This window comes from Vanacampus margaritifer, chromosome 7, assembly GCF_051991255.1.
Source record: "Vanacampus margaritifer isolate UIUO_Vmar chromosome 7, RoL_Vmar_1.0, whole genome shotgun sequence".
In the NCBI taxonomy this organism is placed as follows: Eukaryota; Metazoa; Chordata; class Actinopteri; order Syngnathiformes; family Syngnathidae; genus Vanacampus; species Vanacampus margaritifer.
The window spans coordinates 8,216,020-8,244,004 of NC_135438.1; the positions used below are offsets into that span (position 1 = coordinate 8,216,020).

The 27,985-nt window shown below is 39.5% G+C and overlaps 3 protein-coding genes and 1 long non-coding RNA gene across 7 annotated transcripts; 1 reads left to right on the forward strand and 3 right to left on the reverse strand.

The window, feature by feature from the left end:
• Positions 1-95: 95 nt before the first annotated feature.
• glb1 (galactosidase, beta 1) lies at positions 96-27,972 on the forward strand. 4 transcript variants are annotated; one of them, XM_077571665.1, is made up of 19 exons: positions 102-259; positions 636-755; positions 5,134-5,281; positions 12,949-13,078; positions 20,566-20,735; positions 20,881-21,031; positions 22,128-22,188; positions 22,270-22,382; positions 23,253-23,433; positions 23,506-23,564; positions 23,810-23,931; positions 24,339-24,379; positions 24,448-24,560; positions 24,624-24,698; positions 24,834-24,923; positions 25,931-26,044; positions 26,382-26,513; positions 27,008-27,247; positions 27,364-27,972. In XM_077571665.1, the coding sequence occupies exons 4-19, from the start codon at positions 13,067-13,069 to the stop codon at positions 27,613-27,615; spliced, it is 1,926 nt and encodes a 641-aa protein (XP_077427791.1). In that variant the 5' UTR covers positions 102-259; positions 636-755; positions 5,134-5,281; positions 12,949-13,066; the 3' UTR covers positions 27,616-27,972. The 4 variants fall into 4 exon arrangements, with proteins under 4 accessions (XP_077427790.1, XP_077427791.1, XP_077427788.1 ...); XM_077571664.1 differs by lacking the exon at positions 5,134-5,281 and having other exon boundaries at positions 96-755; XM_077571662.1 differs by lacking the exons at positions 102-259; positions 636-755; positions 5,134-5,281; positions 12,949-13,078 and adding an exon at positions 19,680-19,906.
• On the reverse strand, positions 2,020-12,932 carry LOC144054776 (uncharacterized). Its single transcript, XM_077570054.1, has 5 exons — positions 12,780-12,932; positions 11,902-11,972; positions 11,293-11,814; positions 3,994-4,062; positions 2,020-3,909 (listed from the first exon to the last, which is right to left on the reverse strand). The coding sequence occupies exons 2-5, from the start codon at positions 11,936-11,938 to the stop codon at positions 2,168-2,170; spliced, it is 2,370 nt and encodes a 789-aa protein (XP_077426180.1). The 5' UTR covers positions 11,939-11,972; positions 12,780-12,932; the 3' UTR covers positions 2,020-2,167.
• On the reverse strand, positions 7,586-9,409 carry LOC144055577 (uncharacterized). The gene is made up of 2 exons (XR_013294903.1): positions 9,357-9,409; positions 7,586-9,244 (listed from the first exon to the last, which is right to left on the reverse strand). It is a non-coding gene; the product is annotated as an uncharacterized LOC144055577 (long non-coding RNA).
• On the reverse strand, positions 16,871-20,095 carry ccdc86 (coiled-coil domain containing 86). Its single transcript, XM_077571667.1, has 5 exons — positions 19,828-20,095; positions 18,746-19,450; positions 17,915-18,044; positions 17,750-17,824; positions 16,871-17,265 (listed from the first exon to the last, which is right to left on the reverse strand). The coding sequence occupies exons 2-5, from the start codon at positions 19,309-19,311 to the stop codon at positions 17,098-17,100; spliced, it is 939 nt and encodes a 312-aa protein (XP_077427793.1). The 5' UTR covers positions 19,312-19,450; positions 19,828-20,095; the 3' UTR covers positions 16,871-17,097.
• Positions 27,973-27,985: the final 13 nt, after the last annotated feature.

Genomic DNA, 27,985 nt, shown 5'->3' on the forward strand with positions numbered 1-27,985 from the left:
TCAAAAGAGGTTTCAACCTGCGACGTTTTGTGTACTTTGCTTGATCTTCTGAGATGTGTGGGGAATTTTTTTTTTGGGGGGGGCTGGGGGCGATGCAACCAAAGGGTAAAGATTTAAGAACAGGAACTGGAATCTAAACTTAATGTGACTTTAGACGTCACATCTCTGACCTGGTCCAGGTTGCTCAGTAGCCGATAATACAGTTAAAGCGACAATATTTGTGACGAGGCTGGTCTTCCAAACTCCATTTTCTGGTTGGGTGAGTAATCGTTTCCAGGTCATCGTATTAACAATGATTAACGTTCGTTCACAACAGATTTGTTGTTTTGTTTAAAAAACAAACAAAAAAAAAACGGATTGTGTTGTAAAATATGAAAATAAAAACATGGCGTTCTGAAGAGAGTGCTACGTTACTCACTTGCCGCTTCATCACATCGTAGACGATCTGTTAGTAAAAGGACAGATTAAGGAAAATTGACATTGGTTTCTTACAGTTAGTAACTTAGTAGGGTGTCTAGAATTCCCTTTTCTGAAAGTGTGTCTTTCAGTCAGCCCTTCTTCACTTCTAACCCCCTTTTGCTGTCTGTCCTCGTATACTCGTACATGATTTCTCCACCTATGGCATAATGTGCTAGGCTAGGAGATAATCCAGAGCCCCTTTCAAGCAACAGGGGAGCAATCACTAATGCAAAGGGAACGAGACAGAAACGCCCATGTCTCCCAAAGGTGGACCGCTGTCCCATCAAATCAAAAAGGTAAGCAAAGATGCTTTGAGGTTTCTTGAAGATCTTTTCAAACAGGGATTCATAAATAGTTAATTAAGCCTTAATCGATGTTTTAGAGGAAATGGAAAGTGGATTTTTATTTGCTACATTGCAGGTACTTTGTTTTGGAGTCACAAATCTCACATTTGGCTACCTTTGTATGTTCAGTATCATTCTTATGCTGTATTCAGGGTTGGGGATTAAAAAGCAAAAACCCTGCCACAGATTGGCTTTCGCCACAGGTGCTTCTACTTCCACTGGCAAGTACGAGCTTGTCTTCACCTGTTGAGTAGAAGCACCTGTGGCTAAAGCCAAACTCTTTCAGGGTTTTTGCTTTCTGGACCTGGATTCGCCAACCCTGGCTGTATTACACTTTCACTGTTTCAGCATCCCCACATAATCCCGTTTGCGGTCAGCACACGCTCTGTCTTGAATGCCATTTAAAAAATATACATATGTATGAAATACATCAGTCGTTTTTCAGGTTCAACCCTCCATTTACCAACATTTAATTTGATTAAACACACTGGCAAATCAAATATAATTTTTTGTAGAAATTGGGCTTGAAAAAGGCCTCAAAGCACACAAAGGATCTTTGTGCGTTTTGTTACTCATGACTGCCACCTCTGGCCCAAAGTGTAACTGCAGCATGACTTCAAATGACGTCAGAAAAACTTTGCCCCTACCCTCCCCAAAGAAACTGCGGAGTGTGCGGGTCCACACACTCTACTGTAGAGGGAAGATAAAAGCTGATAGGTGCAGTCGGGGTAAAACAGTCAGGGCTCTTCGTACTCATCTGGGCATTGGTGGAGCATGTATGATGTAAAAAAAGCTTGAATATTACATTTTTAAACTGCACAATGGACCTTTAAAGGTTCTGTATAAAAGAATGACTTTTTTATAATAAGTTTATTTTGGTGTATTTTGGGTCACTTTTGGAAAAATCATTATTTCAACATAAACCAAAAAATGTATGCTGTTTTTATTGCTATGAAATGTCAAAATGTGGAAAATGCGCAATCTTCATTAGTCAAAATAATGCAGATGATGAAACGGACACGTTCAATACATGTCATGTAAATCAGCACACATTTAAAAAGATTTATTCATTTACTTCGATAAATTCAATTTAAATAAATTACAATATCTGTGCAATATTGCCATTTCATACTTTCACAATCACACATTCATATTTATATATTTATAAATGAGAGTTGAAATAAAATGAGAGTTGAAATAAAATAAAAAAATAACATACTTAATACTGACACACAATCATAATGAACATTAAATAATAGGTTGTCAAAATTATAAGACTTTTCTTAAATGACAACAGTAAAACACACTGTATCATCAACGCGTGTTCGGTGACATTTTAAATAAAATCAACGATATCAACTGGTTTATATTGTGTAGAGTTTAAGGAGTGCCACGCTAAGGTGACATAAAAGTGCACTGCTGACGTGGTTGGACATGGCAGCGGCGCTTGTCGTCATTGCAGCTCCAGTGTTGCCGCTTGCTGTGGTTGCGGTGTTGCCAGTTGCTGCGTTTCCAGGTGTGGTTGTGGGGTTGCCAGTTGCTGTGTTTCCAGGTGTGGTTGCGGTGTTGCCAGTTACTGTGTTGCTAGGTGTGGTTGCAGTGTTGCCAGTTGCTGTGCTGCCAGGTGTGGTTGCAGTGTTGCCAGCTGTGGTTGCGGTGGTGCCCGTCGCAGTGTTACCAGCTGTGGTTGCGGTGTTACCAGTTGCTGTGTTTCCAGCTGTGGTTGCGGTGTTGCCAGTTGCTGTGTTGCTAGGTGTGGTTGCGGTGTTGCCAGTTGCTGTGTTTCCAGGTGTGGTTGCGGTGTTGCCAGTTGCTGTGTTGCTAGGTGTGGTTGCTGTGTTGCCAGTTGCTGTGTTGCCAGCTGTGGTTGCGGTGTTGACAGCTGTGGTTGCAGTGGTGCCCGTTGCAGTGTTGCCAGCTGTGGTTGCGGTGTTACCAGTTGCTGTGTTTCCAGCTGTGGTTGCGGTGTTACCAGTTGCTGTGTTTCCACCTGTGGTTGCGGTGTTGCCAGTTGCTGTGTTGCCAGATGCGGTTGCAGTGTTGCCAGTTGCTGTGTTTCCAGGTGTGGTTGCGGTGTTGCCAGTTGCTGTGTTGCTAGGTGTGGTTGCGGTTGCGGTGTTGCCAGTTGCTGTGTTGCTAGGTGTGGTTGCGGTTGCGGTGTTGCCAGTTGCTGTGTTGCCAGGTGTGGTTGCAGTGTTGCCAGCTGTGGTTACGATGGTGCCCGTCGCAGTGTTGCCAGCTGTGGTTGCGGTGTTACCAGTTGCTGTGTTTCCAGCTGTGGTTGCGGTGTTGCCGGTTGCTGTGTTGCTAGGTGTGGTTGCGGTGTTGCCGGTTGCTGTGTTGCTAAGTGCGGTTGCGGTGTTGCCGGTTGCTGTGTTGCTAAGTGTGGTTGCGGTGTTGCCGGTTGCTGTGTTGCCAGTTGCTGTGTTGCCAGGTGTGGTTGCAGTGTTGCCAGTTGCTGTGCTGCCAGGTGTGGTTGCCGTGTTGCCAGCTGTGGTTGCGGTGGTGCCCGTCACAGTGTTGCCAGCTGTGGTTGCGGTGTTACCAGTTGCTGTGTTTCCAGCTGTGGGTGCGGCGTTGCCAGTTGCTGTGTTGCCTGCTGTGGTTGCGGTGTTGCCAGTTGCTGTGTTGCTAGGTGTGGTTGCAGTGTTGCCAGTTGCTGTGCTGCCAGGTGTGGTTGCAGTGTTGCCAGCTGTGGTTGCGGTGGTGCCCGTCGCAGTGTTACCAGCTGTGGTTGCGGTGTTACCAGTTGCTGTGTTTCCAGCTGTGGTTGCGGTGTTGCCAGTTGCTGTGTTGCTAGGTGTGGTTGCGGTGTTGCCAGTTACTGTGTTGCCAGGTGTGGTTGCAGTGTTGCCAGTTGCTGTGTTGCCAGGTGTGGTTGCAGTGTTGCCAGCTGTGGTTGCGGTGTTGCCCGTTGCTGTGTTGCCTGCTGTGGTTGCGGTGTTGCCCGTCTCACCGTTGCTAGCTGTGGTTGCGGTGTTGCCAGTTGCTGTGTTGCCAGGTGTTGTTACAGTGTTGCCAGTTGCTGTGATGTCAGCCGTGGTTGCAGTGTTGCCAGTTGCTATGTTGTCAGGTGTGGTTGCAGGCGACTGAGCAATAACGGATGCTATGGAACAAAAAGAAAGAAAGCGTGAGCTTGGGCATCGTCCTCAATAGATGTGAAGTGCTGAAATAAGACAGAGGTGCTTACCGATGAACAGGAGTTGAAGCAATATTAGCCAGCGCATTTTTCCCCCAAGAAAACAAACCTCACAAATATCTAAAAACAAAAAAGAAAGAAGTTTATTCATTTTAATAATTTTTAAGAAAAGAAAATACTATGATAGAAAAAAATTGTAATGAATAACGTTGTACCGTCACAAAAATGTCTCCCGTACTCATCCTTCAAAGAAATGAACTTAAATGTTGGCTGAAGGACAAGCGGAACTGCGACCATTAACTCTTTTTACATTGTTATGTTTTTATCTTGTCGTCTTACTGTGACATTCTGTTGTCTTATTGCAATGTTCTTATTTGTTTTATATGGACTTTGTATTGCTTTGTGATGTGCATTTCAATGACATTGACATTGCAATAATGCTCAAAGAAATACAAATTATAACCCAGTATAGTTTCAATATTACAAGAAAAAAAAGTGAGACTATATCGGATATAACAGGAGAGCAACTTGAAGTTTATATTTATTATGTAGATCGTGATAATAATAATAATAAAAAGTTGTCATAACCTTTAAGGCGGGGGGGGGGGGGACAAATCTCCCCTCCTTCCCCTAAATCAAAAGTCATATTATGAGGAGTAGAAAATAATTATTTTTTGAATAAATAATATAAGTTTATATGTAATATTATGAAGAGAAATAATGTACAAGAATAAATTTGACAAATAAATCAAGATTATTTGAGAATTCAGTTATATTACTATAAGGGGAAAAATATTTTACAATATAAGAACAAAAATAAAACATACATAATATAACAATAAAGCTTTAACATTAAGCATACATACAAGAATTATACTTCTGAATTTTTCATAGCTTCAGTTTTTATTTTTATCCACATCGCTTCTATATTGTTACAATCATTCTTAACAACATGTTTAATAAATGTTACGCAGAAATGTTCAAGTACAATATCAGCATCAGTAGACAGAAGAACTTGCACTTACCAAGTGTTGACTTGATTGTGTTTCTGCGTCTTCAATCACTTGAGGTCTCGGGTGTCTCGTTGTGTCTGTGTGACTTTTGCCTCTTTATAAGGCCCCGTGACAGCCGCGGGAAGACGTATGGAGATCATTCCTTCCACCGTGCTCACCTTTGTGCTTTTCTTTTCAGGGTCATTGCATTATTGTGTGGCCGGCGTGCAAAACAAACAGGCGTGCACAAAGACGTCACTGTGCACCAATACACCGCTGACAATCCCGTCATCACATTCTCAGGGCGCTTGTCCACAGAAAAAGACATCTGCGGAATGAGCAAAAAGGTGGGGACGCTTTTGTCTATACCTGTCAGTTATTATTTCACAAGACTGTCCATTCATTCATCCACACTTCGTGATGGGTTCACACGCCCGTCACAGTGTCGCTGTCCACGGGTCGGAGCAAAAACCTACCTAACATTTGGAATTGTAAATTAATAGTTTCTGCCCCTCAGAGTTGCTGTTTGGCGGTTCTCAATTGGGTTAAGGTCAGGGGATGAATGGCAAACTTTCCTCCTTTTGAGCCCATTTAGGCCACAACTTTTTTGCTTTTTTGCTTTTTTTTTTTCAACATTAACCTTTACATTAAACACTAAAACAATAATAAAAAAAAAAATTAAAAAAAACACAATCTCATTTGAGTTTATTAAGTATTATGATGTATTGAGGTGAGTTTACTCATATTTAATTGGGAGGGGCATTAAACAGCTTAAAGCCTTTTGTTGTTTTGATGCGCTGATTAAGGGTTAACATGTCACAAAAAAAACAAATGTAAACATTTATTCTGTAAAACTACTGTTTCATATTCCATTGAAGAAAGACAAAATATTGGCCGTTAATGACTGAAAACAAAGGTTGTTGTTTTTTGGGAAACGGTTTAATGACAGGGTGGAACGCTATTTCAGAGACACGTGGAAATGCTTAATACGATTATGTAAACAGATTATACATTGTCAAAGTTATTCATTTTATCAGATCAACTTAATATTAAAACACTCATTGCGCACACTGTAGTGGCAACTTTATTTCTATGGCACATTTCATACACAAGGCAACTCGGTGTGCTTTACACGAGGAAAGACAACATCTATAAGCATCAGCAAACACAGCAGTTAACATTCAAAAAGCAAAGCGGAGAAAACAAATAAAGTTGCTTACAAAATTGACTAAAACAACGTACAATGACAATGTTAACATTAGACAGCACACTTTAAAACATTTAGAGTAAGAGGTTTTCTAAAAGGGGAAACAAACATGATTTAAAAAGTTTGAAATACCTTATTCAAAGGTATGTGTGTGTGTGTGGGGGGGGGGGGGGGTTCGTTGTTTTTTTAACCTGGATTTAAAAGCAGTGTGAGACATGCCAAAATTAAACATACAATTTCAAAAACACATTTTAAGTGTCTTATCATTGCACTGGTATGGAAATCTTTTCATGACTGATTGATTCTGATGAGGTCACCAAAAGGGACTTCATAGTGATACCGACCCATCTACCATTTATCTCATTTGCCGTTATTGTGATAGTGGTTGTATCTGCCGCCTATCAACAGGCAGAACAGTAAGAGGCTTTATCTTAACTTTGATAACAATCATTTATGTGGTGACGCAGGATTCTTACTGCTTTGAATGAGTGAATGCTTACTTGACGGAACTCCCCATATGCATTCTTCTTTTTGTCCAAGCAACCGTTGTTGAAGCTGCTCACGTAAATCCCCCAAAAAGCAAAACACATGATCAAGTGTACGTCACTGGACACTTTATTAGGTACACCAAACCGCAACAATTGTATTATTTGTGAACAATACTAGAAACGTTTTGCTTCCAACTTTGAATCTCTTGTGTATATAGTAAATCCTCTGTGAAACAACATGAAGGCAAAGAAGTCTTCAGCTCGAATATTCACTTTTGTTTTTCTTTGCTCGCTTAGCTTTGCTGTGGTTCTGGTTCTTCTGGTTGTTTTTGTTGGACTTTTCCAGCAGTGCAAGCGTGTCACAATCCCCTTGAGTTTTGCCGTGTTTCAGAGCTGACCTTAAAAAAAGAAAGAAAAAAAGAAGCTTGTAATGCTGTATAACATGAAGCTTTGTTTAAGCTCATCGTAGTGAGAGGTGTTCCTAATGTTGTCGTTTAGTTTATTTAACTAGACTTGAGGGCCACAATAGGAACAGCTTTCACAACGGCAACCATTGTACAGTACTGCAGTGCAATAAAGTAAAAACTAAACAATGACCGAACGCGCAGTTGATGGACAGCCATGACTTGGCATACTGCCCTCTGGTGGCCATGGAACACACAACAGCAACAGCACAATATCAACAGGCATCGAAGCAGGAAATCAAATCATGACACACAAACTGTTAAATTCCATTGAATTATGTTATTACTGTATATGTCTTATAAAGTACAATATTGTTGCGTTCTATATTATTTGGTGCACAGTGACTACTACATACCTGTCAACCTCTGCCGATAACTGCCCTTATAAATGATTATGATTCCCCTTACAAATCCTAAAAAAAACTTACAAACACCGTACGACGCATGTTTACTCGCGGTAACCAGACAGTGTAATAGAAATAACAAAGGTAATTTGCATACAAAGTCTTTTATTCAATTTAAAAAGTTTACAATGCAATAAACTGTGCCTTCAGTGCTTCCTATTGTAAGCCAATGTGCATGATTTAGCAGACTTTATCTGCTCTAATGAGGGTCTCACTTGTGAGCAACACTTGTCACAGTTCAATTTCATCTGTAATAAAGAAGTAAGAGTGTCTGTTCCCATTGTCTTTCTGTACTCTGTATGAATTTTCCTCACATGGCTGAAAAGCCGCTCGCTATCAGCATTACTGTGAGGAAGGCTGAGTAAAATTAGATACATCTTTCTCATCAGTGGAAAGCGATCCAGCCCCAAACCAGTTTTCATTTTGAACACATGAGGCCAAAATGTCTCCGGACGAATTGGTTGTCCATCCTGACTTTTCTGAGGGAGAAGATCATCAGGTATTAGTTGATAGTCTTCCCATTCATCTTTTAATTGTTCCTGATCAAAGTCTGGTGTAAACTTGTTTGCAAGCTTAACAATACTTGTGTAAACCAACATCTCTCTCTTTCTTGGGTCCAACACCACCAAGTCACTCAGTATTGTATTCTCAAATGGAAATTTTTGTATCATTTTAGTTACAACAGCCTCGTAGAAGGAGCGAACAGAGGAAAAAAAAAGTTGCTTGCATGGCTGGTGTGATGCTTTGCCTGATTTCATCCTCCTCATTGGTGTCTTGAAAGAGGGCCCTGGTGCCAAAGCCAACAGCAAGCCTGCTATCTTCATGCTGCAGGCATCTGTTTGTGGCTGCCAGCAGGCTATCAGCAGATTTGACATGTTCCATTTGCACAAATTTCACCAAGAGTTTCTTTAAGAGTCTTTCCATTTCTGGTAGCAAATCTCCAATCATACATGCCTCTGTTTGGAACACAATATTGAATTGATTTATTTGAGGCAGGATGAAGCTGAGGAAGTGGAGTGTGAGGAGAGTAACAGGGTCTTGAAGTCGATCATGGATGCTTTTCACTTTACCTGCCCTTTCAACATCCGCATGGCTAGCGAAGTAGCTTTTGAGTGCTTCGTACTGAGACAATGTTCTTTCAACCACTTTTTGCAGAGACAACCATCGTGTCGGACGATGCTTTAGGATTTTTTCTTGCTCGGAATTTGTAAAGTCCTGAAACTCTTTAAAATCCTCAATTCGTTTGGAACTATTTTTAAAAAAAATAAAATATATCCACCAGCAAGTCATCTATGTTTACTGGCAATGTCTTCAGTCCATCTTTGACACACAGATTGCCAAGATGACAAATGCATCCAACACTAAAAACAGCCCCATTTTTTTCTTTTATCCTAGACAAGACAGAGTTTTTCTTTCCAACCATGGTGTTGCAATTGTCGCTTGCAAATCCCACAACCTTACTCCATGGAATGTCATTTTCTTGTAAAATGTTGTCAATAACGGCAAAGATTGATGCTGCTGTGCCTGATGCCAACTCTGGTAAATCGAGGAGTCTGGTATTTGTGTTCTCCCCATCAAAGAAGTGAGCTAACACAACAAGTCGCTTTTTGGTAGTACGATCATTGCTTTCATCAATCATGAGGGTAAATGGGTGAGCTCTGCAGTACTGAATGACGTCTTGGGTGTAGCCACGTGCAAGGCTCTCCTTAACAATCATCGTAGCCTTGGTCCTCCGACATGCAAACTCCTGCAAAAAATATAATATTAAAATATAAAATTTTAATTTTTGACACGGTGCCATAAATGCTGATTCATTGTAGATATGAATGATACTAATAATAATAATAATAATAAATTACCTTAGCTGTCTGTGAATCCGGAAACATAACTTTCACCAAATCCGAGAAGTGGTACGCAGCTGTTGAAAGCAATGTTGTGCTCAGCAAGAAAATGGCAGAAGAGAATTTCCGCATTTGTCGTTTTGTGGGATGCTGCAGGATTTGCGGTAGAGACGAAGTGCTTGGTTAATGGGACATGTGAATTGTTTTTTTTCACATTCTCCACGTGTCCGGCAGTTTTAAAGTGGCTCTTCAGATCGTAAAATCCACTCGCAGCAACTTTCACGTCTTTATTGCAAGGGACACAGAATGAGAATTGAGTGCCTCTTAACGATGCTTTAATCCAGCCAGCATATTCACCTTGAAGTAACTCCCATTCTTTCTGGTGTCGACCCGATCCTTGAGTTCTTCGTTTCTTACTAGGTGGCTCCTCCATGCTTGCTTCCACGATATTTACTCTATGTATATCTACGCATGCGCATGTCAGCGCATTTTTTTTCCCCGTACAAAAGTCGGTGTACGGCGTACATGATTTGAAATGGTAAAAAAACGTATAAAATACGTATAAAACGTACAAGTTGACAGGCATGCTACTAATGCAGAGAACGTACACAAGCACACCATGGTGATGTAGTACTGTCAAAGTTAAAGCATTAACTTATTAATGAATCACAAAAAGTTATCGCATTAATCATGTATTAACGCAGATTAATCGTACTATTAATTTTGACCACAGATAATCCTTGATTTTGACAGTGGATTATGGTTATGTTAAAGGTAGTACAGGTTGTGTTTGAGCAATAAACATGTTGGGTCTGATATTACAGATCCCCTTAGTTACTGACCGTGCACCAAGGAAAAAGGAGGCAGAAGCTGTTGCTTTGTTTTATTGCAACCGCGGCTGGGAGAGGAGAGGAGGCGCGAGACCTTAACTCACGCTCGGCTCCTTCCGACTCTCTCCTGTCCTCCCCCGGCCACCTCGTCGCTTTTATTACAGTTAAGTTTCAGTTTCGTTTCATACGTCATGGAAAAATACAAAACATTAGAGAAAGTTGAGCGGCGCCTCTAAACGACAGTTGATAATATAAAAACATAAAAATATATACAGGATATTCTTTAAAATACACATAATGTTAAGACTACTGTTTTAAGCAACTTCACAAAACATGACTACATGCATTCAAGTTAAAATTTTTAATAATTTTTTCCATATGACACTCAAAATATTTGTTCATGCCAAACAATTGGGGTCATTTTTTAAAATCATTTTAACCCTGGAGAACCCAAGAACCCTTTTCTTCTTTGGAAAATTATGAATTATACATTAAATGACTGCTATAAATTCACTGAACACCAAAATATATGTTTTTTTCAATTTTAACCCTTTTTTTTAAAAAAACTAGCTCAGAGTTGCTAATTTATCAAAAATATATATATAAAACATACTCCTAGGCATTCTGCAACATGATATGAAATAGATTGGCAAAAAAAATACAATTTTACCATCTGATGGTTTTCTGAGAAGATGGTTTTGTTTGGATTGATTTCCAGCTCAACAAAACAGCATCTTGCCAGCCATCTTGTCACCACCACTCTGGCTCATGTAAGTGCAATATTCATCCACTAGATGGCACCATGCAGGGATCAGAAGTGGCACTCTGGACTTTTGAAGTTAAATTTGTAAAAAAAATAAAATAAATAAAAGGCATTTGTTATTTGAGTAGCAGAATTTATAGGGGCCGAATTTGACCCCGTGGGTTCTCCAGCGTTAAATTATGAAGTAATTACCTGATTAGAAAAAGAGGAGGATGAGAGCATGCAGTGGATCAAAAAATGTTGAAGACGTCCTCGTAACATTAAATGTCAAAAGAATTAACACAAACGGTGCGCTTCAAATTTGGCGGGACAAAAAAATGTTTGATTAAAAAAAAGACTTTTTTATTAAGTGATTAATCAAAAGCAAGTTTGAGTGCCACGCTAAGGTGACATAAGAGAAACGGTATGCCGCTGACGCGGGCGGACGTGGCAGCGGCGCTTGTCGTCATTGTGGCTCTCGCGCTTGTTGTGGTGGCAGCTGCGGTTGTGGTGGCAGCTTCGGTTGTTGTGGTGGCAGCTGCGGTTGTGGTGGTGGCAGCTGCGGTTGTTGTGGTGGCAGCTGCGGTTGTTGTGGTGGCAGCTGCGGTTGTTGTGGTGGCAGCTGCGGTTGTGGTGGTGGCAGCTGCGGTTGTTGTGGTCATGACAGGTGTGGTTGCAGTGTCGGTTGTGGCAGTGTTGCTGTCTGTGGTTCCGGTGTTGCCGTCTGGGGTTGCGGTGTTGCCGTCTGGGGTTGCGGTGTTGCCGTCTGGGGTTGCGGTGTTGCCGTCTGGGGTTGCGGTGTTGCCGTCTGGGGTTGCGGTGTTGCCGTCTGGGGTTGCGGTGTTGCCGTCTGGGGTTGCGGTGTTGCCGTCTGTGGTTCCGGTGTTCTGAGCATTTACTGATGCTATGGAACAAAAAAAAGAAGGAAAGCATGAGCTTGGACGTTGTCCTCAATAGATGTGAAGTACAGAAATAAGACAGAGGTGCTCACCGATGATCAGGAGTTGGAGCAGGATTAGCCAGAGCATTTTTTTCCCCCGAGAAAACAAACCTCACAAATATCTAAAAAACAACAAAAATGAAGTTTATTAGTTTTAATAGTACTTAAATACTAAAAAGAAAGGAAAATACTACGACAGCAAACTTCAATACAAATAATGTTGTACCGTTGCAATGCAATTTGCTTTGTAACAGAAAAAAAAGAATGAAATCATAATATTGGAAGAAAATGATCATGGGAAAAACACAATTATATGAGATGTACCTTGTAATATAAAAAGAAAATAAATGCATTTTATTTTTTAATAAACATTACAAGAAAAACATTCAAGAGGAATAGTTATATCACAAGCTGGTATTCTTTTTTTCAAACATTAAAAACCAATAACATTTCAATATTAAAAAACTGAAAACAATATGTGAGACTTATACAGAATATAACAGGAGGGCAACTTGAAATTTATATTTAATATGTAGCTCAAGATAAAAAATTTGTCGTAACCATTTGAGGGGGGAAAGAAAACTTTTGAAAAAATGTTGACCCCCCCCCCCCTTAAAAAAAAGAAGCCATATTATGAGAAAAATAAACTAAATTATTTTAGAATAAATTATTATGAAGGGAAAGGGCATACAATAATTAAGTTGTAAAAAAAAAAAAAATTGACATCATTTGGAATGCAGTTCTATTACTATACTGTACAGTATTAAGGGAAAAACATATTTTACAATATAAGAACAGGCATTAAAATAAATTGTAATATTACACATATAATAATAATAATAATTGCATATATATATACATATACATACACATACAGTTAGAATTAAGTCACTTAAAGTATTTATACTTTTTGTAGCTGTTATACTTACAAAGTGTTGGCTTGATTGTGCTTTTGGGTCCTTGATCACTTGAGGTCTCGAGTGTGTGTGCGTGTGTGACTGAATAATTTGACCTTTTTATAGACCTTGTGACCACCATAAGAAGGCGTATGTGGATCATTCCTATCACCTTGCTCACCTTTGTGCTTTTCATTCCAAGGTCATCTTGGCATCGCTGTGTCGTGGACCGCTTGCAAAGCAAACAAGCGTGGACGAAGACGTCACTATGCACCAACGCGCCGCTGACAAGTTTGTCCACACAAGAGGACAACTGTGGAATGAGCAAAAAGGTAGAGACGTGTCGCTGTCCACGGTTCCGAGTGAAAACACATCTGCGCTGTGTTCTGATGCAGTTTTGTCAAAGCATTTGAGATATAAAAAAAATAATTTAAAAATCATAAATTCTGTCCCTCAGAGTTACTGTTTGGATGGTTCTCAATTGGGTTGAGGTCAGGGGATGTTTTCCTCTTTTTTTTTCTTCCCATGACTTCTTTGGTATTGGATTTTTTTTTTCAACATCAACCACCACATTAAGCACTAAAACAATAAACACCACAAACAATGACACTTGTATTCTAACCTCACCACACACGTTTTTTTTTTTAAATACTACTTTATGATGTACTTAAAACAAAGAGTAATATAATTAAATTGGAGAATTTAACAGCTTGTGCATGATCATTTAATATCGCAATCCAATTCATTGTGCTGCTCCTTCTGGTCTGGCAGTCAAATTCAATTGGGAGTGGCATTAAACAACTCGAAACCTTGGATGAGCTGATAAGGGTTATCTCATCACAAAAGATATGTTTTAACATTTATTCTAATCTAGACTATGAGTATCCACTGTTTTAGATTCCATTGAAGAAAAACAAATACTGGCACTAACGTCAGTTGGTTTTGTTTCATTTTTGTGAAACCGGTTCATGATGCTTCAAGTTTAGGATTACTTTATTAAGCCATTTGTGTAGAAACATAGGGTATTTTTTTCTTGTTTTTTTTATTATATGGGGGAAAAGTCTTAAATTTTATATATATATATATATATATATATATATATATATATGACAGGGTAGAAATTAATTTGTAATTTCAGGGACATGTGGAAAATGTTCAATCTAATTATGTAAATAGATTATACATGATCAAAGTTACTCATTTGTAAAATAGCTTGTGGATAATAAAGCACAGTAATTGCAAAACAGTGTGAGACGGGCCAAAATTATGTGCCGGTAGGGATGTCTCAATCCCGACCACCTGATCAAAAATCACCCCTATCACGTCATTGCTAGCTGATCGGAATTGGGAGGACAAGATCATGTTTTTCATTATTATTATTATTATTATTATTATTATATAACTTCGATATGACTTAATAAACTCTGAATGGTTGATACAAACGCACTGATAACAGTGTTTTGTTAAAAATAAAAAATAAAAACGCATTGAAGTTGTCAGTAAAAGTGGCAACGTAAGATGGCTGCCCTCTGGCTTCAGACGCAAGGAGCCCATTGACGGTCCATTCATATGTAAGTCCGCGGCTATGACATCAATGGATGCAGTGTGGCTTAACAGGACAGCTTTCACGTCTTGTTTATTTTATTTGGGCTCAACCCACTTGATTGGATTTCTTGACCCCAAATTTTAAACTTTGACAGCAAATTTAGCGATAACCAAAGACAAGGACGCTAGAGTATTTCTGACGGACTGGCGGCCATTTTTGAAAATGACCTGCCTATTTTATATATAAAGTGTGATCTCACTTGTGTCTTAGGATGCATTCATTTGTATGAGTTCTTCACATTATCAATCTGGTACTTTACTCGGCAGACCCGTTTGGGAAAGGCGGGGCTTGCTGTACAATACTTCGAGCTGATTGGACGATGCGGCATCTTTGACAATCTCGTCTTCCGTCTCATTTTAGGGAGTGGATGGGGGGGGGGGGTGCAGGAACATCTTTATCAGATAAAAAATGCACGAAACTCCTCTCGCTGTTCAAATCCAACAAGGAAACAGTTAGTAATTCTGAGAGGACATAATTAAATAATTAATTGCAGCATCCATTCATCTGTTAGGTTTGTTTGTTTCCCCCTGCCATCGGTGCTTATTGCTTTTCGTCCTGCCTAAACAACGCCCGATTGGTCCGATCAGCGGGGGCGATACAAGATGTATTCTCTGGAGTTTGTGACCTCATAAATACCGCGAGAATTCATCTTGCTGGCGAGGTTGTGGGTGCTAAACCTCTCTACTAACTGCTGTACTCACCAAATGAATCAAATTGTGTCATGTTGGGATAGTTTTGTTCAAATATAAAAAACAAAACAAAAAATGAGGTACTTTTCTTCTCCTTTATACATTGCCAAGGTATCGGATTGGAACTCGGTATCGGCAGATCCTAAAAATGAGGTGACTCGACTCGGGTGCAAAAACGTCTTACCATTGTACTGGTATGCAAATCTTGAAAACAATAATAGGTCTCATTTCAACTGATAACGATTCATCTGGTGATGCAGGATGCAAGTCTGTTGATTTAATGGAACTTCCTGTATACATTCTTCTTCTTCTTGTCAGAGCAAATCTTTTTTTATGCTGCTGACGTAAATTCCCACAAAGCAAAAGAAAAACACATTTAACTTAGATTTAGATTCGATTGAGATATAACGCACGCTGGCGTGAGATTTTTTTTGACTTTAGTTAGGTGATCAAGTGTACATCATTGGACACTGCATTAGGTACGCCAGTAGAGTCGAACCAAGTGATGTGTCTGTCAAAAGTCATCGATTGTCAAATTAATTGACAACTATTTTAATAATCCAGTAATCGTTTGGAGCCTCTTTTTTTTTTTTAAGTAAAATAGTCCAAATCATCACATTTCAGCATATCAAAAGTAATTGTTCACTTATTTAGCCAAGCTTACTTTGGCCAACCAAGGTTGTTACAGTGACTTAAGAGGAAGTCAACCCCAAAAAATTCTTCACAGTATGATGAATGGAACCCGACTAGTCTAAACACGGCATTCTTATCACTATTACGTTTGTGGAAAATGAATTAAGCAGCAAAATCCACCCGTTTGTATCCATCCATCTCAGGGTCATTTTGCCAATTGATGTCGACTGAAAATGACATTGCGATTTCTCAGGGCTCACAGGTAACAACCAATCACGCTCAGCTTCTGAAAAACAGGTAAGTCGTGATTGATCGTTACCTGAGCCCTGAGCAACTGTAGTGCCATTTTGAGTTGACAGAAGTGACAAAATGGCCGCCCGCTGTTGTATTTAACTTTTCACCATAATGTGTTTTATAATAATCTTTTAGAACTGTTTTCAAACATTTAGGTGCAATTTTTTAACTCATTAACTGCCATTGACGGCAATAGACGTCAAAAATTCATTCAATTTCACATTTTTTTCCACTTTTGTTAAGAGTATGAAAACCAAGAAAAAAAAATATTGTACATTTAGAACAGATCTAAAATTTGTGATTAATCATGAGTTAACTATTGAAGTCATGCAATTTAAAAAAAATAATCGTCTGACGACCCTAATTTTTAAATATTTGTTTTGTTTTTAGTTAGGGACATCAGGCGATTAACATTTTTAATTGTAATTAATCATATGACTTCACTAGTTAACTCAAGAGTAATCACAAATTTTGTATCTATTCTAAATGTACAATACATTTTTTCTAGGTTTTCATACTTGTTAACAAAAGTGGAAAAAAATGTGAAACTAATAGAAATAGTTCAAATGAATTTTTGACATCTATAGCCGTCAATGGCAGTGAATGAGTAAACTTGAGTGGATCATTCTGTAGTTTCATAATTTAACACTGAATGTTTAAACCATGCACAATATTACAAAAATAATAAATATACATTTTACAAATAAAACATCAATTTCGTTTTTGATATGGGCATAAAATGCTACAGCAATTTAATGTTGGTCCTAATGTTGGCGCATGGAGAGCTAATAAGTATTTTTTGAGGTGGTACTCCTTGTAATACGTTTCACAATCACTGGTTATTGCTAAATTAAGTCCGTGTGTATGATGTTCTCTGGTAAATGGAAAAACATCCAAGCATCTTCAGGGAATACTTTATTTAATAGAAAGTCCTGCAAGTGGAAAAATCACAGGCTGAAAGCAACTTGAGGGACGTGTACAGCAACAATCGTAATGTTCATTAAGAACACTTGAAACGTTTTGCTTCCGACTCTTAGCAAGAACGTTTTGAAGCTCTTGTGTACGTACATAAAGTAAATCCTCTGTGAAGCAACTGCATGAGAGCAACAACAATAAGGCAAATAAGTCTTTAAGTCAAAATTTCACTCTTGTTTTTCTTTGCTTGCTGAGCTTTGTTGTGGTTCTGGTTCTTCTGGTTGTTTTTGTTGGACTTTTCCAGCAATACGAGCGTGTCGCGCTTCTCGATTTTCCTCAGATTCTTCTTCTTCATCCTCTTGAGCTTTGCCGTGTTCCGGATCTGACGAAAACAACAACAGAAAATTTAAAAAAAAAAAGAAAAGCCATCAAAAAAATAAATGTGATATGCTTGTAATGCTGTAAAACATGAAGCTTTGCTTATAACTCAATGGACACTTCATTAGGTACACCACCTCACCCGTTCCGTAACTGGACTTTATCACAGTGAGAGGCGATCCTAATATTTTGGCTAATTTATTTATCTTCACCTAAGGAACAGCTTTACTATATGATGCAGCTCAGTTCTACACCGCTGCAAACTGCAATAAATAACCTTACAGTCACATGCAGTGTCATCTGGAATTCATTTGGCTACATGAGAAGCAAGCAACGCACAAACTCTTAAATTATATTTTTACTGTATATGTATTATAAAGTACGATACTGGTGTGCTATATTAATTTAAAAAAAAATATATTACATTACAAACATTAAAAAAATTTTTTTTGAGGGGTTGCAACAAATAGGGTCACGCGACTACGTACCACTTGCACGACCTCCGCTTTGCGTTCGTTTTCCGCACGTCGCTTCAAGTTCTCCTCTCGCCGTTTCCGCTTGTCCTGTGGAGACGGTGGGGCACAAGGGAATTAATAAAATGGAGCGAAAATGCTTTGTCGTTGCCGTTTTTTTTTTTAATTTTATATATATACCTCTTTGGCTTTGGCTTTCTGCTCTTTCAGTTGCAACGTGTACTTCTGCACCAGCTGCTTCTCTCGCTTGGCCTGCATCTTCTTCTCCCAGGAGGTGCACAGTGACGTGTCTCGTACTAATGCAGAGAACCTACACAGGCACACCGTGGTTATCATAGTTAACAGAAAAGAACACAATAATTAAAAAAAAAAAAAAAAGCAAGTTCATAAAAAACTGTAGTTTTAAAAAAAAGAAGAAAAAAAAGAAACTTCAACCACACTTTACGTTTATGAATCTAAACTGACTATAGCCTAATTATTGTGGAAATGTCCATTTTCATCTTTGTCAATTTTATAAAAATGTTTTACAGTGCGGCCATAAAGAACAATAAAGGTCAAATAGTTGCTTATAAATTGTAGTATCCTTTATTACAATACTTGTGACCTTTTTTTGGTACCTTTCTTTTCACGCACACTTTGAAAATAACATGACTGGATGACAGGATATCTTTCCCTTTCACACTGTGTCACTTCAGAATTCAATTTCTCAAAAAGCTGTCATGCGCCTAAGTTATAAGTGATTAAATGTTTTCGTGTTTTTTTTTTTAAAGACACCCAGGTCAGCAAAACAACAAAAACCGTGGAGGCCGCTTTTGATTTTATTTACCATCCTGCAAGTTTGAGACCCCAGTTTAAGAATGCTATACATTTATTTAGTTGCATTTTTTTTTCTGCAGAAAGAAGCACCACACCTTCATTTCTTAATTTGGGCTCGCATGCCGTTTTTGAAACACTGATATATTGTAAACAGATGCATTATAATTTAATTAATAATAATAAATACAACGTCACCTCTGTTTGTTGCGGTCCTTCCACACTCGCCCTGACTTTGGCTTCCCCAGAGGAATAACCACAGTCGCTTTGACATTAGGCCCCAGACGAGGCTTCTTCTTGGGGGGTTGCGACTCAGTCTTCGGGGTCGCTGGCGCGATTTCTACCGGGGCCTGCTTGGACACTTGACCGGTTATGTCCACGTCTGCTGCGGCGTCTGCTGCGGCGTCTGTGCGAGGCTCCTCCGGCTCCGCGTCGACGCATACTGCGGGCTTCTCCTCCTGCGTCTCCGGTACGACACTCACTGCGGGCGTCTCCTCCTCCTGTGTTCCCTGTACGACACACACTGTGGGGTTCTCTTCGACCGGCTCCGGCGCCTGCTCCTCCGGTTCTTTCTTTTCCGGTATGACGGACCTCCTGGTCCTCCTACTGGGTGTCCTCGTCGGGGTTTCAGAGCTCAGGAATCCAGAGGGGCGACGCACTACGCGGCCGCTGCGGGTTCGCGTGGTCATTGGCGGTGGGTCCTGGTCGTCCTCCGCTAAGTGTACCACTTTCGAAGCGTTGTTCACATTATTGCTTTTCGACATGTTTTCCTACTCAGCTATCACTTCTCTCTTCCCACGTGTGAACACTGCGTTGACTCGGTAGTGGTTACGTGCTTCCGTGTTATTGTAAACAACGCCTTTTCACTAGCGCCACATTTCGGTCGGAGGGTGAACTGCAACACTACATGAAGGAATAAATAAACTCTTTAGATAATAAATGAACACTTTTAAAAAACTACTTACAGAGAAATGTCTCCACTTAATAATACAATAGCTCGAAGCTATCTCAGAGACAATTCTTTTTAATAAACATAATTTAAAAAAAAAACAAGTTTTTCTTTGTCGCTTTCAAAACGCGGCGCCATATTTAGTCGTCACCCCAATGTTGCCATCTTTTGGTCAAAAAGCGTCATTACAGCATATCAAATATGGTATCACATGATTAGAACTTCCGCACCACGAGATGCTGCATAATGACACCTCCTCTTAGTTTACACATAAAATTGAAGCCCCCTAACAAAGAAAAAAACGTACGCTTTTATGTTGTTTGAAAAGTACCTGGAGAAGTTTTGGGCAAGGATTTGTCATGCCGCTGCTGGGTCTTGCAAGCTTCCTGCTACTTCTCGTCGGATTGTCGGTAAATAACTTCTGCTTTTTCGAATAAAATTGAGATTAGAACACATCACTTAAGAATTTGGCTAAATGTACACGCATTCAGTCACTACTATTTGGAACCGTTTTGTGTATTTACACGAGAGGAGCAACGAACAGGGTTCTTCTTTTTACGACGTAGTTTCGCTCCTGTGGTGACGACGTAACCTGAATCTGTACGTATACTGAAAACGCACTATAGACAATCGCTAGCCTTTTTAAAAGCATTTATAGGCCCTAAAAAAAATCAGGTCCAAAGCCACACTTTAAAAAAAATATTTGATCTCCCTTTTTATCAGGCTTTCTCATTAACATTCAACATGACAATTTTCTCTGTTTGAATTTTTTCGGATGTTTTTTGTTTTTCTTGGGTCATGAGCTAAAAAAAAATAGCATTATGGTGGCGCTAGAATGGAGTCACAGCATTTTGATGCTCCAGAAAAGCGCTATACAAATCTGATGCATTATTATTATTTAAATAAAATGAGGCCACACTGACCTGTTGACTGTCTGACTAGGCTGACACATCCTTAAAGTCATCTGACAAGCCATTAAAAAAACTGTTTATCCAAACAAGTCGTCTTTCCTCCAGCGAGCACGTGCGTGGCAATAAAGCATGTATAAAAGGTGTTTGTCTATTCGCAGCTGGCCGCGCCTCCGTCCTTCAGCGTGGACTACCAGAACGACTGCTTCCGCAAAGATGGCGCGAAGTTCCGCTACATCTCGGGCAGCATCCACTACAGCAGGATCCCCAGGGCCTACTGGAAGGACCGGCTGCTCAAGATGTACATGGCGGGCCTGAATGCCATCCAGACGTACGTAACCGTGCCATATGTTGTCGGGAAGTGTCGGTGGAAATGCCGTAAAAACGACACAACCTATTTCCGTGGTATTTATGTGCCACTCAAGAATGGAATTGTCTATTTTTGTTGATTCCGATGCACTTGTTTCCCGTCACAGGTACATTCCATGGAACTTTCATGAGGACTCTCCAGGTAGATATGACTTCGGCGGGGATAGAGATTTGGAACATTTCCTTCAACTGGCTCAGGATGTCGGCTTACTGGTCATCCTTCGACCGGGGCCTTATATTTGTGCCGAGTGGGACATGGTGAGAGAAATTCCATCCATCCGTCCATTTTATGCGGTCCTTCTCCTCATTGGGGTCGAACCCTGCCAAAGTAACACTTTTTTTTTTTATTGCGCAATTTTTTTTTGAATTGCATTGGCCTGAGAATAAAAACGCAGAGGTTAGGTTACAAGAAAAAAAGATCTGTGAATTTAAGTCATTCATTGCCATTGACGGCAATAGACGTTAAAAATTCATTTGAACTATTTCTATTAGTTTAACATTTTTTTCCCTATTTTTGTTAACAAGAGTATGAAACCCTAGAATTTTTGTTATTGTATATTTAGAACAGATATAAAATTTGTGATTAATCGTGAGTTAACTAGTGAAGTCATGCAATAAAAAAATTCTATGTTTTGATACTTTTGGGGGGAAAATGTTAAATAGAAATAATTCAAATTAATTTTTGACGTCTATTGCCGTCAATGGCAGCGAATGAGTTAAAGGGAAAGTCAACCCCACAAAAAAAATCTTGACAATAGTATGTTCTATACAGCCCAACTAGTCTAAATAAGGTATTATGATTAATATTGCGTTAGTGGAATATGAGTTAAGCAGCAAAATCCAGTAGTTTTTATCAATATCAGATGGCGGCAGTTTTGACACTTGTCAAGTGAAAATCACATCACAGTTGCTCGGGTATCAGGTAACAACCAATCACAGCTCAGCTTCAGAAATCAGGTGAGCTGTGATTGGTTGTTGCCTGAGCCCTGACCAACACTGATGTCATTTTCAGCCGACAGCAAGTGGCAAAATGGCCGCCCCGTGAGATGGAGAGAAACAGCTGGATTTTGCTTCATAACTCATACTCCACAAATGTGGCATTAATCAGAATGTCATGTTTAGTTTAGTGAGGTCACATTCAACAAATTGTCAAGAAATGTTTAATGTTGATTTCCCCTTTAATATTAACTATCGTCATAATGCTCACATCGTTAAATATATACCTATTTGACAGTAACAAATTGAGACATATTACTTGTTACTTTTTTTATTGGATCTCTTCATTTATTACTGTACCTTGTGGCCAGTGACTAAAACAATAACAAAAAACAAATATACAATATGTGTCCGCCAGGGAGGACTGCCTGCCTGGCTTCTCCACAAGAAAGACATCGTGCTGCGCTCTTCAGATCCAGGTGAAAATCCTAGCATAGCAGTCGCATATATAGCTAATATATTTGTTTGAATCACACAGCAGTAATCACACTATAAAACAGTTTTGTTTTTTTTTTCAGATTACATAGCAGCGGTGGATAGCTGGATGGGCAAGTTGCTACCCATGATGAAGCCTTTCCTCTATCAGAATGGTGGCCCCATCATCAGCGTGCAGGTGCTTTGGGCTCTTGTCGTTGTTTGCTTCTATGAACGCTGGAGCGCTAAATAGGGATCTGCGTCATAATTGATTAGTGGATTGGAAAGAGTAAGCGGATGTGTGGAATTCATGAATTGCGTCTAGTGCACTACTAGGCTGCAACTATTAAAGGTCAACTTGTTATAATGTAGGGGTGGGAATTTTTGAATGTCTCACGATTCGATTCAATTCCGATTTTTGGGCCTGCGATTCGATTTTCGATTCAAACTGATTTTTGATTCAAAGTGATTTGATCGACAATGATTTTTGCTTCAATCGATAGTTGTGCAAGGAATTGTAATGATCTACTCTAGTCTGACTCGCTAATGCTAATTAGCGCGCTACTCGCGGCACTTTTATCACTCAAAAGAAGGGCTCCACGCTGAAAAAAAAAACTTTTATTGGAATAACGTGATCGTGACTTTTTCCTTGTACTCTCTAATGTGGCTACAACTTAACAGTGTATTAGACCGCGTGGAACCACACTGCCCCTCAGTGGCCAAACCGGGTACAACATGAACAGCGCTCCAAATAAAGGCAAGACAGTATAAAATAATTTAAATTAAATCGATTTTGGGACATTTAAACCCGATTCTAAATCGTACTAAATGAGAATAGATTTTTTGGGCACACCCAATTATAATGCCAATTAAATATTATTTCTACATCCTGGAAGAATGAATTACGGGTCTTTTTCACGCTGTAACAACAAGGCACTATAAAGTGGCCACACCGTGCAAAGCTCGCCCGCTAAAAATCAGGAAAACTGAAAAACTTTTTACCACTATAATTCCATAGTTGAGTAGTACCACATCAAAATGGCAGCATCTTTAACACTTTGCTGTTCAGGTGGAAAATGAATACGGCAGCTACTTTGCGTGCGACTACAACTACATGCGCCACCTCTACAAGTTGATGCGGTCCTACCTGGGCGAGGAGGTGGTGCTGTTCACCACCGATGGCGCTTCAGTCGGTTTCCTCAAGTGCGGCGCCATCCAAGGCGTCTACGCCACCGTGGACTTCGGCCCAGGTTGGTCCGCGTCCGGATAGCGAGCGATCCCACTATAGTGACTTGATGGTGTGTTTTGTTATTTTCTTTCAGGTTCCAATGTGTCCGCAGCGTTTGCAGCGCAACGACACGCAGAACCTCATGGACCTTTGGCAAGCATTTTTATGAGTCATATTATGTTCTGTGACCAAGTTGGTGTCTCAATCTACATGGGTATGAAATCAAATGTCCCCATTGTAATGAATTGAAATCCATTCCAGGCTCACCAAAACACCACCATTTGCTGTTTAATGTTTATTTTTATTTTTATTATAGTTAAGTATCAAGGCAGATTTTTTATTTTGTCTCAACCAGTTCACTCGCCGTCTTTCTTTCCTTCCCTCGTCTGCACCACCAGGTGAACTCTGAGTACTACACGGGCTGGCTGGACCACTGGGGCGAGCCTCACTCCGCCGTTTCGACAAAAAATGTGGCTGTGACACTCAACGAGATCCTGGCCATGGGTGCAAACGTCAACCTGTGTGTTTTTTTCCCCACTTTTGTTAACAAGAGTATGAAAACCTAGAATTTTTTTCAAATTTGTGATTAATCATGAGTGAAGTCATGTGATTAATTCCGATTAAAAATTGTAATCGCCTGACACTCCTAGTGACACTCCACAACTTCTTTTTTTAGACGGTCAAAACAATATGAAAATATAGTAATAATTCTTTGAAAAGTCATAAAAAAAAAATTCTAATCATCCAAAAGTAAAATTCTTGCAAAAAGTAAGGACACGATATTATGAGAAATAAATGTCATAATATTAGCAGAGCAAAGATGCAATTTGAGAAAAGTATGACGACATTAGTATACAGTAAATGCCTAATCTCAAGTATAGTCTGGAGTCTTTGTAGTTTTGAAAATCATCTTTTGTCTCCTGACAGGTACTTGTTTATTGGTGGGACCAACTTTGGATACTGGAATGGTCAGTATATATATATTTTTGGTTAATAACGCATTTTCTTACATCTGATCACGATTGAACCTCCGAAGGTGCCAATTCGCCTTATGCCGCACAACCCACCAGTTACGACTACAACGCTCCACTCACTGAGGCCGGAGACCTGACCGAGAAATACTTTGCGATCCGGGAGGTGATCAAAATGGTATGTACGGTGAATAGAAATTCCATTGCATTATTCTGCAACTCACATATTTTTTTCTTACAGTACCGCAAAGTACCTGAAGGGCTCATCCCGCCATCAAGTTCCAAATTTGCATATGGTACTGTTAAAATGCAGCAGGTAGGCACAAGAAATGGAACATCTAAAGTGCAATTTGTGCCATGCGTGTATCCGCAAATTAAACTGTGCTACTTTATTTTTATTTTACTTTATTCTTTACTTTTACTGAAGTGAATGTTACTTATTTTATGACAGCTCCAAACGGTGTCAGAAGCCTTAGAAACAATCTCCTTCTCGGGTCCAGTGGAGAGCATCTTCCCTCAGACGTTCATTGACCTCAACCAGGTATCTCTTCATACTTTAATCTGTCTATTTTAATATTATATATAATATTTTTCTAATGGATTTCAATGGCATTCACAAGTCTCAGGAAAAATCCATGCTCGGTTTGTAGCAGGGTTATTATAGTTTTGGAATTTTTATTTCAGTTAGTGTATTACTTGTGCGCAGAGATGGCAAAATCCAGATCCAGAAAGTAAAAACCCTGCCAGTTTGGCTTTAGCCATTGATGCTAGCTAGCTAGCTCCCTATCAGGTAAACGAGTACCATGGGAGCTAGCCAGGGAGCTAGTTAGCTTAGCTAGCTAGCACCTGAGGTTAAAGCCAAACTTTGACAGGGTTTTTACTTTCTGGACCTGGTTTTGCCACCTCTGCTTGTGTGCAATATTTAATAAACACCAAGGTAAATCATGAGAAAAGTAGAACATTTCTTACCTAGCGTTGCATTTCGTTGTCATTGTCGTTGTGGAGTGACGGCATTTGAAGGTGCTTTTCTATTGGCTTCTACTTGATGATGTCACTTCTGTGTGACACTTTCAAACGTCCTTATTCCGGGTAAATAAATATACTTAAATTCACATTTAAAATCCTCCACAAAGGCTCATGCATTAAATGAATTACCAAAGACTAAAACAAAATACATTTTTGCTATAATTATGGTTTTAGTTAGTTTTGTAAACATAAAATATAGTTTCAGTTAGTTTGCGTTTTTTTTAACACATTTTTGTTTTTATTTTATTTTGTCAACAAAATAGTTTTTTGAATTTTAGTTTTTTCGTTAGTTTTCGTTAGCTAAAATAACCTTTTTTTGCAGCTATGTTATTGTGTAAGTAGAGCAACTCAATGAGGACACGCTTTCAACGACAGAAGCTGCTTCCAAAATAGATATTTTTTTTTTACGTCTGAGCAACAAACTCGAAAGACACCAGTTACACATGATACTTATGAGAACAAAGGGACGGAAATATACTTTTGTTTTTGCTTTAAATTTGTCCTGTCTGTCCTGTCCTGCAGGCATTTGGCTACGTGCTCTACAGGACTAAGCTGCCGGTGAACTGCAGCACGCCCACGCCGCTGTTGTCGCCGCTGAACGGCGTCCATGACCGAGCGTACGTGTCTGTGGATGGGGTGAGTCAACAACTGATTGTGTAAATTTGGAAAATTTGCAAATTATATACAGTTAAGTGCCTTTAAAAGGGGTATTAATTGCATATTAAGGCCACAAGATGGCGACAAAGCACTGAAAACAGAGCAGCATCTCTAGCATGTAAATCATCATAAAACCATTTATTCAGTGGTTAAACTATTCAACTCAAAAATACTTCTCTCTCTCAAGTTGTTAATTATTTGCAAATTGAAGAATTAGAACTCTTGGAATGGGATTTCAGAGGTTCCACTGTACTTCCGTTGGGTTTAAATGTTATCCTTTAATATGCAGACATATTCATGATGATTTTATTTCAAGGTGGCTGCGGGGATTCTGGAGAGAAACAAAGTCCTAAGCATTAACGTGACAGGCAACGCTGGCAGTCAGCTGGACATCCTGGTGGAGAACATGGGCCGGATCAACTATGGAAAAGGCATCAATGACTTCAAGGTTTGGCAATGTTTATAAAATGTCATAATTTTTTTCTTCCTCGAAACAAAATAAGAAAAAATGTTGCAATGTGTTTTTAATGGAAAAAAATGTACAGAATAATATTGTGCTAAAAGTAATGTAATAATTAAACATTATAAATATTGACATAATTGAATATAATTAAAAACAATTGCCTTGGCTTTTTTTTTTGTTGTATTAGTTTTTTTGTTTTCTTTTGGGTGTGATTTTTTTTTTAGTCACAATAAGTTACTTGTAAAATGTAGTTTCAGTTATTCTTAGTTTATTTTGTTAACGAAAATGTTTCTTTCAATTTTACTTTTAATTATTTTGTATGTTTTTGTCAAGTATAATAACCTTGGTGAAGTTACGACCATGTCAACAAACTGAGTTTGTCAGAGCTAATGCCTTTAGCATCTATAGGAGCGATTGTGCTAATGTGAAAGTATAAACAGACCCACATGAGACTCCGTGCATGTGCGTTCTTTGCGCAGGGCCTCGTGAGCGACCTGATGTTGAGCAATATCACGCTCAAAGGATGGACCATGTACAGCCTCAGTATCGACGAAGCGGTCAGCCAGGGCCTCTTCTGGGAAACCAAGCCCACGTCGGCTGACCCGCTCACTGCTGCTACCTTGGCACTTCCGGCATTCTACGGGGGAACTTTTATCATTCCTAGCGGAATCCCAGATCTACCTCAAGACACTTACATCAGCATGCCCAAATGGCGCAAGGTATACTTACTTATAAGACTTCAATTGTCATCTACACTATGTGACTGATTGTCCAAGTGTGGTTCTTGATCCTAACTTTCAGTCTCACTCAATCGGTATTCTGTTTTGCTCCTCAGGGGCAGGTTTGGATCAATGGTTTCAATTTGGGACGCTACTGGCCAACGCGAGGTCCCCAGTTGACACTTTTCGTCCCAGCCAGTATCCTCAGCACCGACGCCCCCAATAACGTGACAGTCCTGGAGCTGGAGGCGGCTCCCTGCCTCCCGGGGCCGTGCACGGTGGAGTTCACGACGACGCCCATCCTGAACGCGACGGTGCAGGGCGACCATAGGCAGCATTGGCCGATGTTTAAAAAGGATTTGCTTTAACAAAAAGGGAAGTTTCTGTTGGACGATTTGTGCCAAGTCCATCATACTGAATAGCATCACTTGATTTGTGACTGATTGTAGAAATATTTATGACTTTTAATGATTCAAAGTGTCTTCTGGAAAAGTGCTAAAATACTTGATCACATAATGACAGTTTAAAGTATTATCAACATGTTGGCAAATTAATAGTTTTTAATGCCAAATGCACATCAGGGAAGTAGACACTTGTTATATACATGTTATATTCCAATGGCCTATGTTTTTTTAAATTTATTTTTTTAATGTTTTAATTTTAAATACACAGACTCATATTTAACGCACTGATGTTTAATAAAAATGAAGGATTATACTGCAGAATGTTTTTAACTTT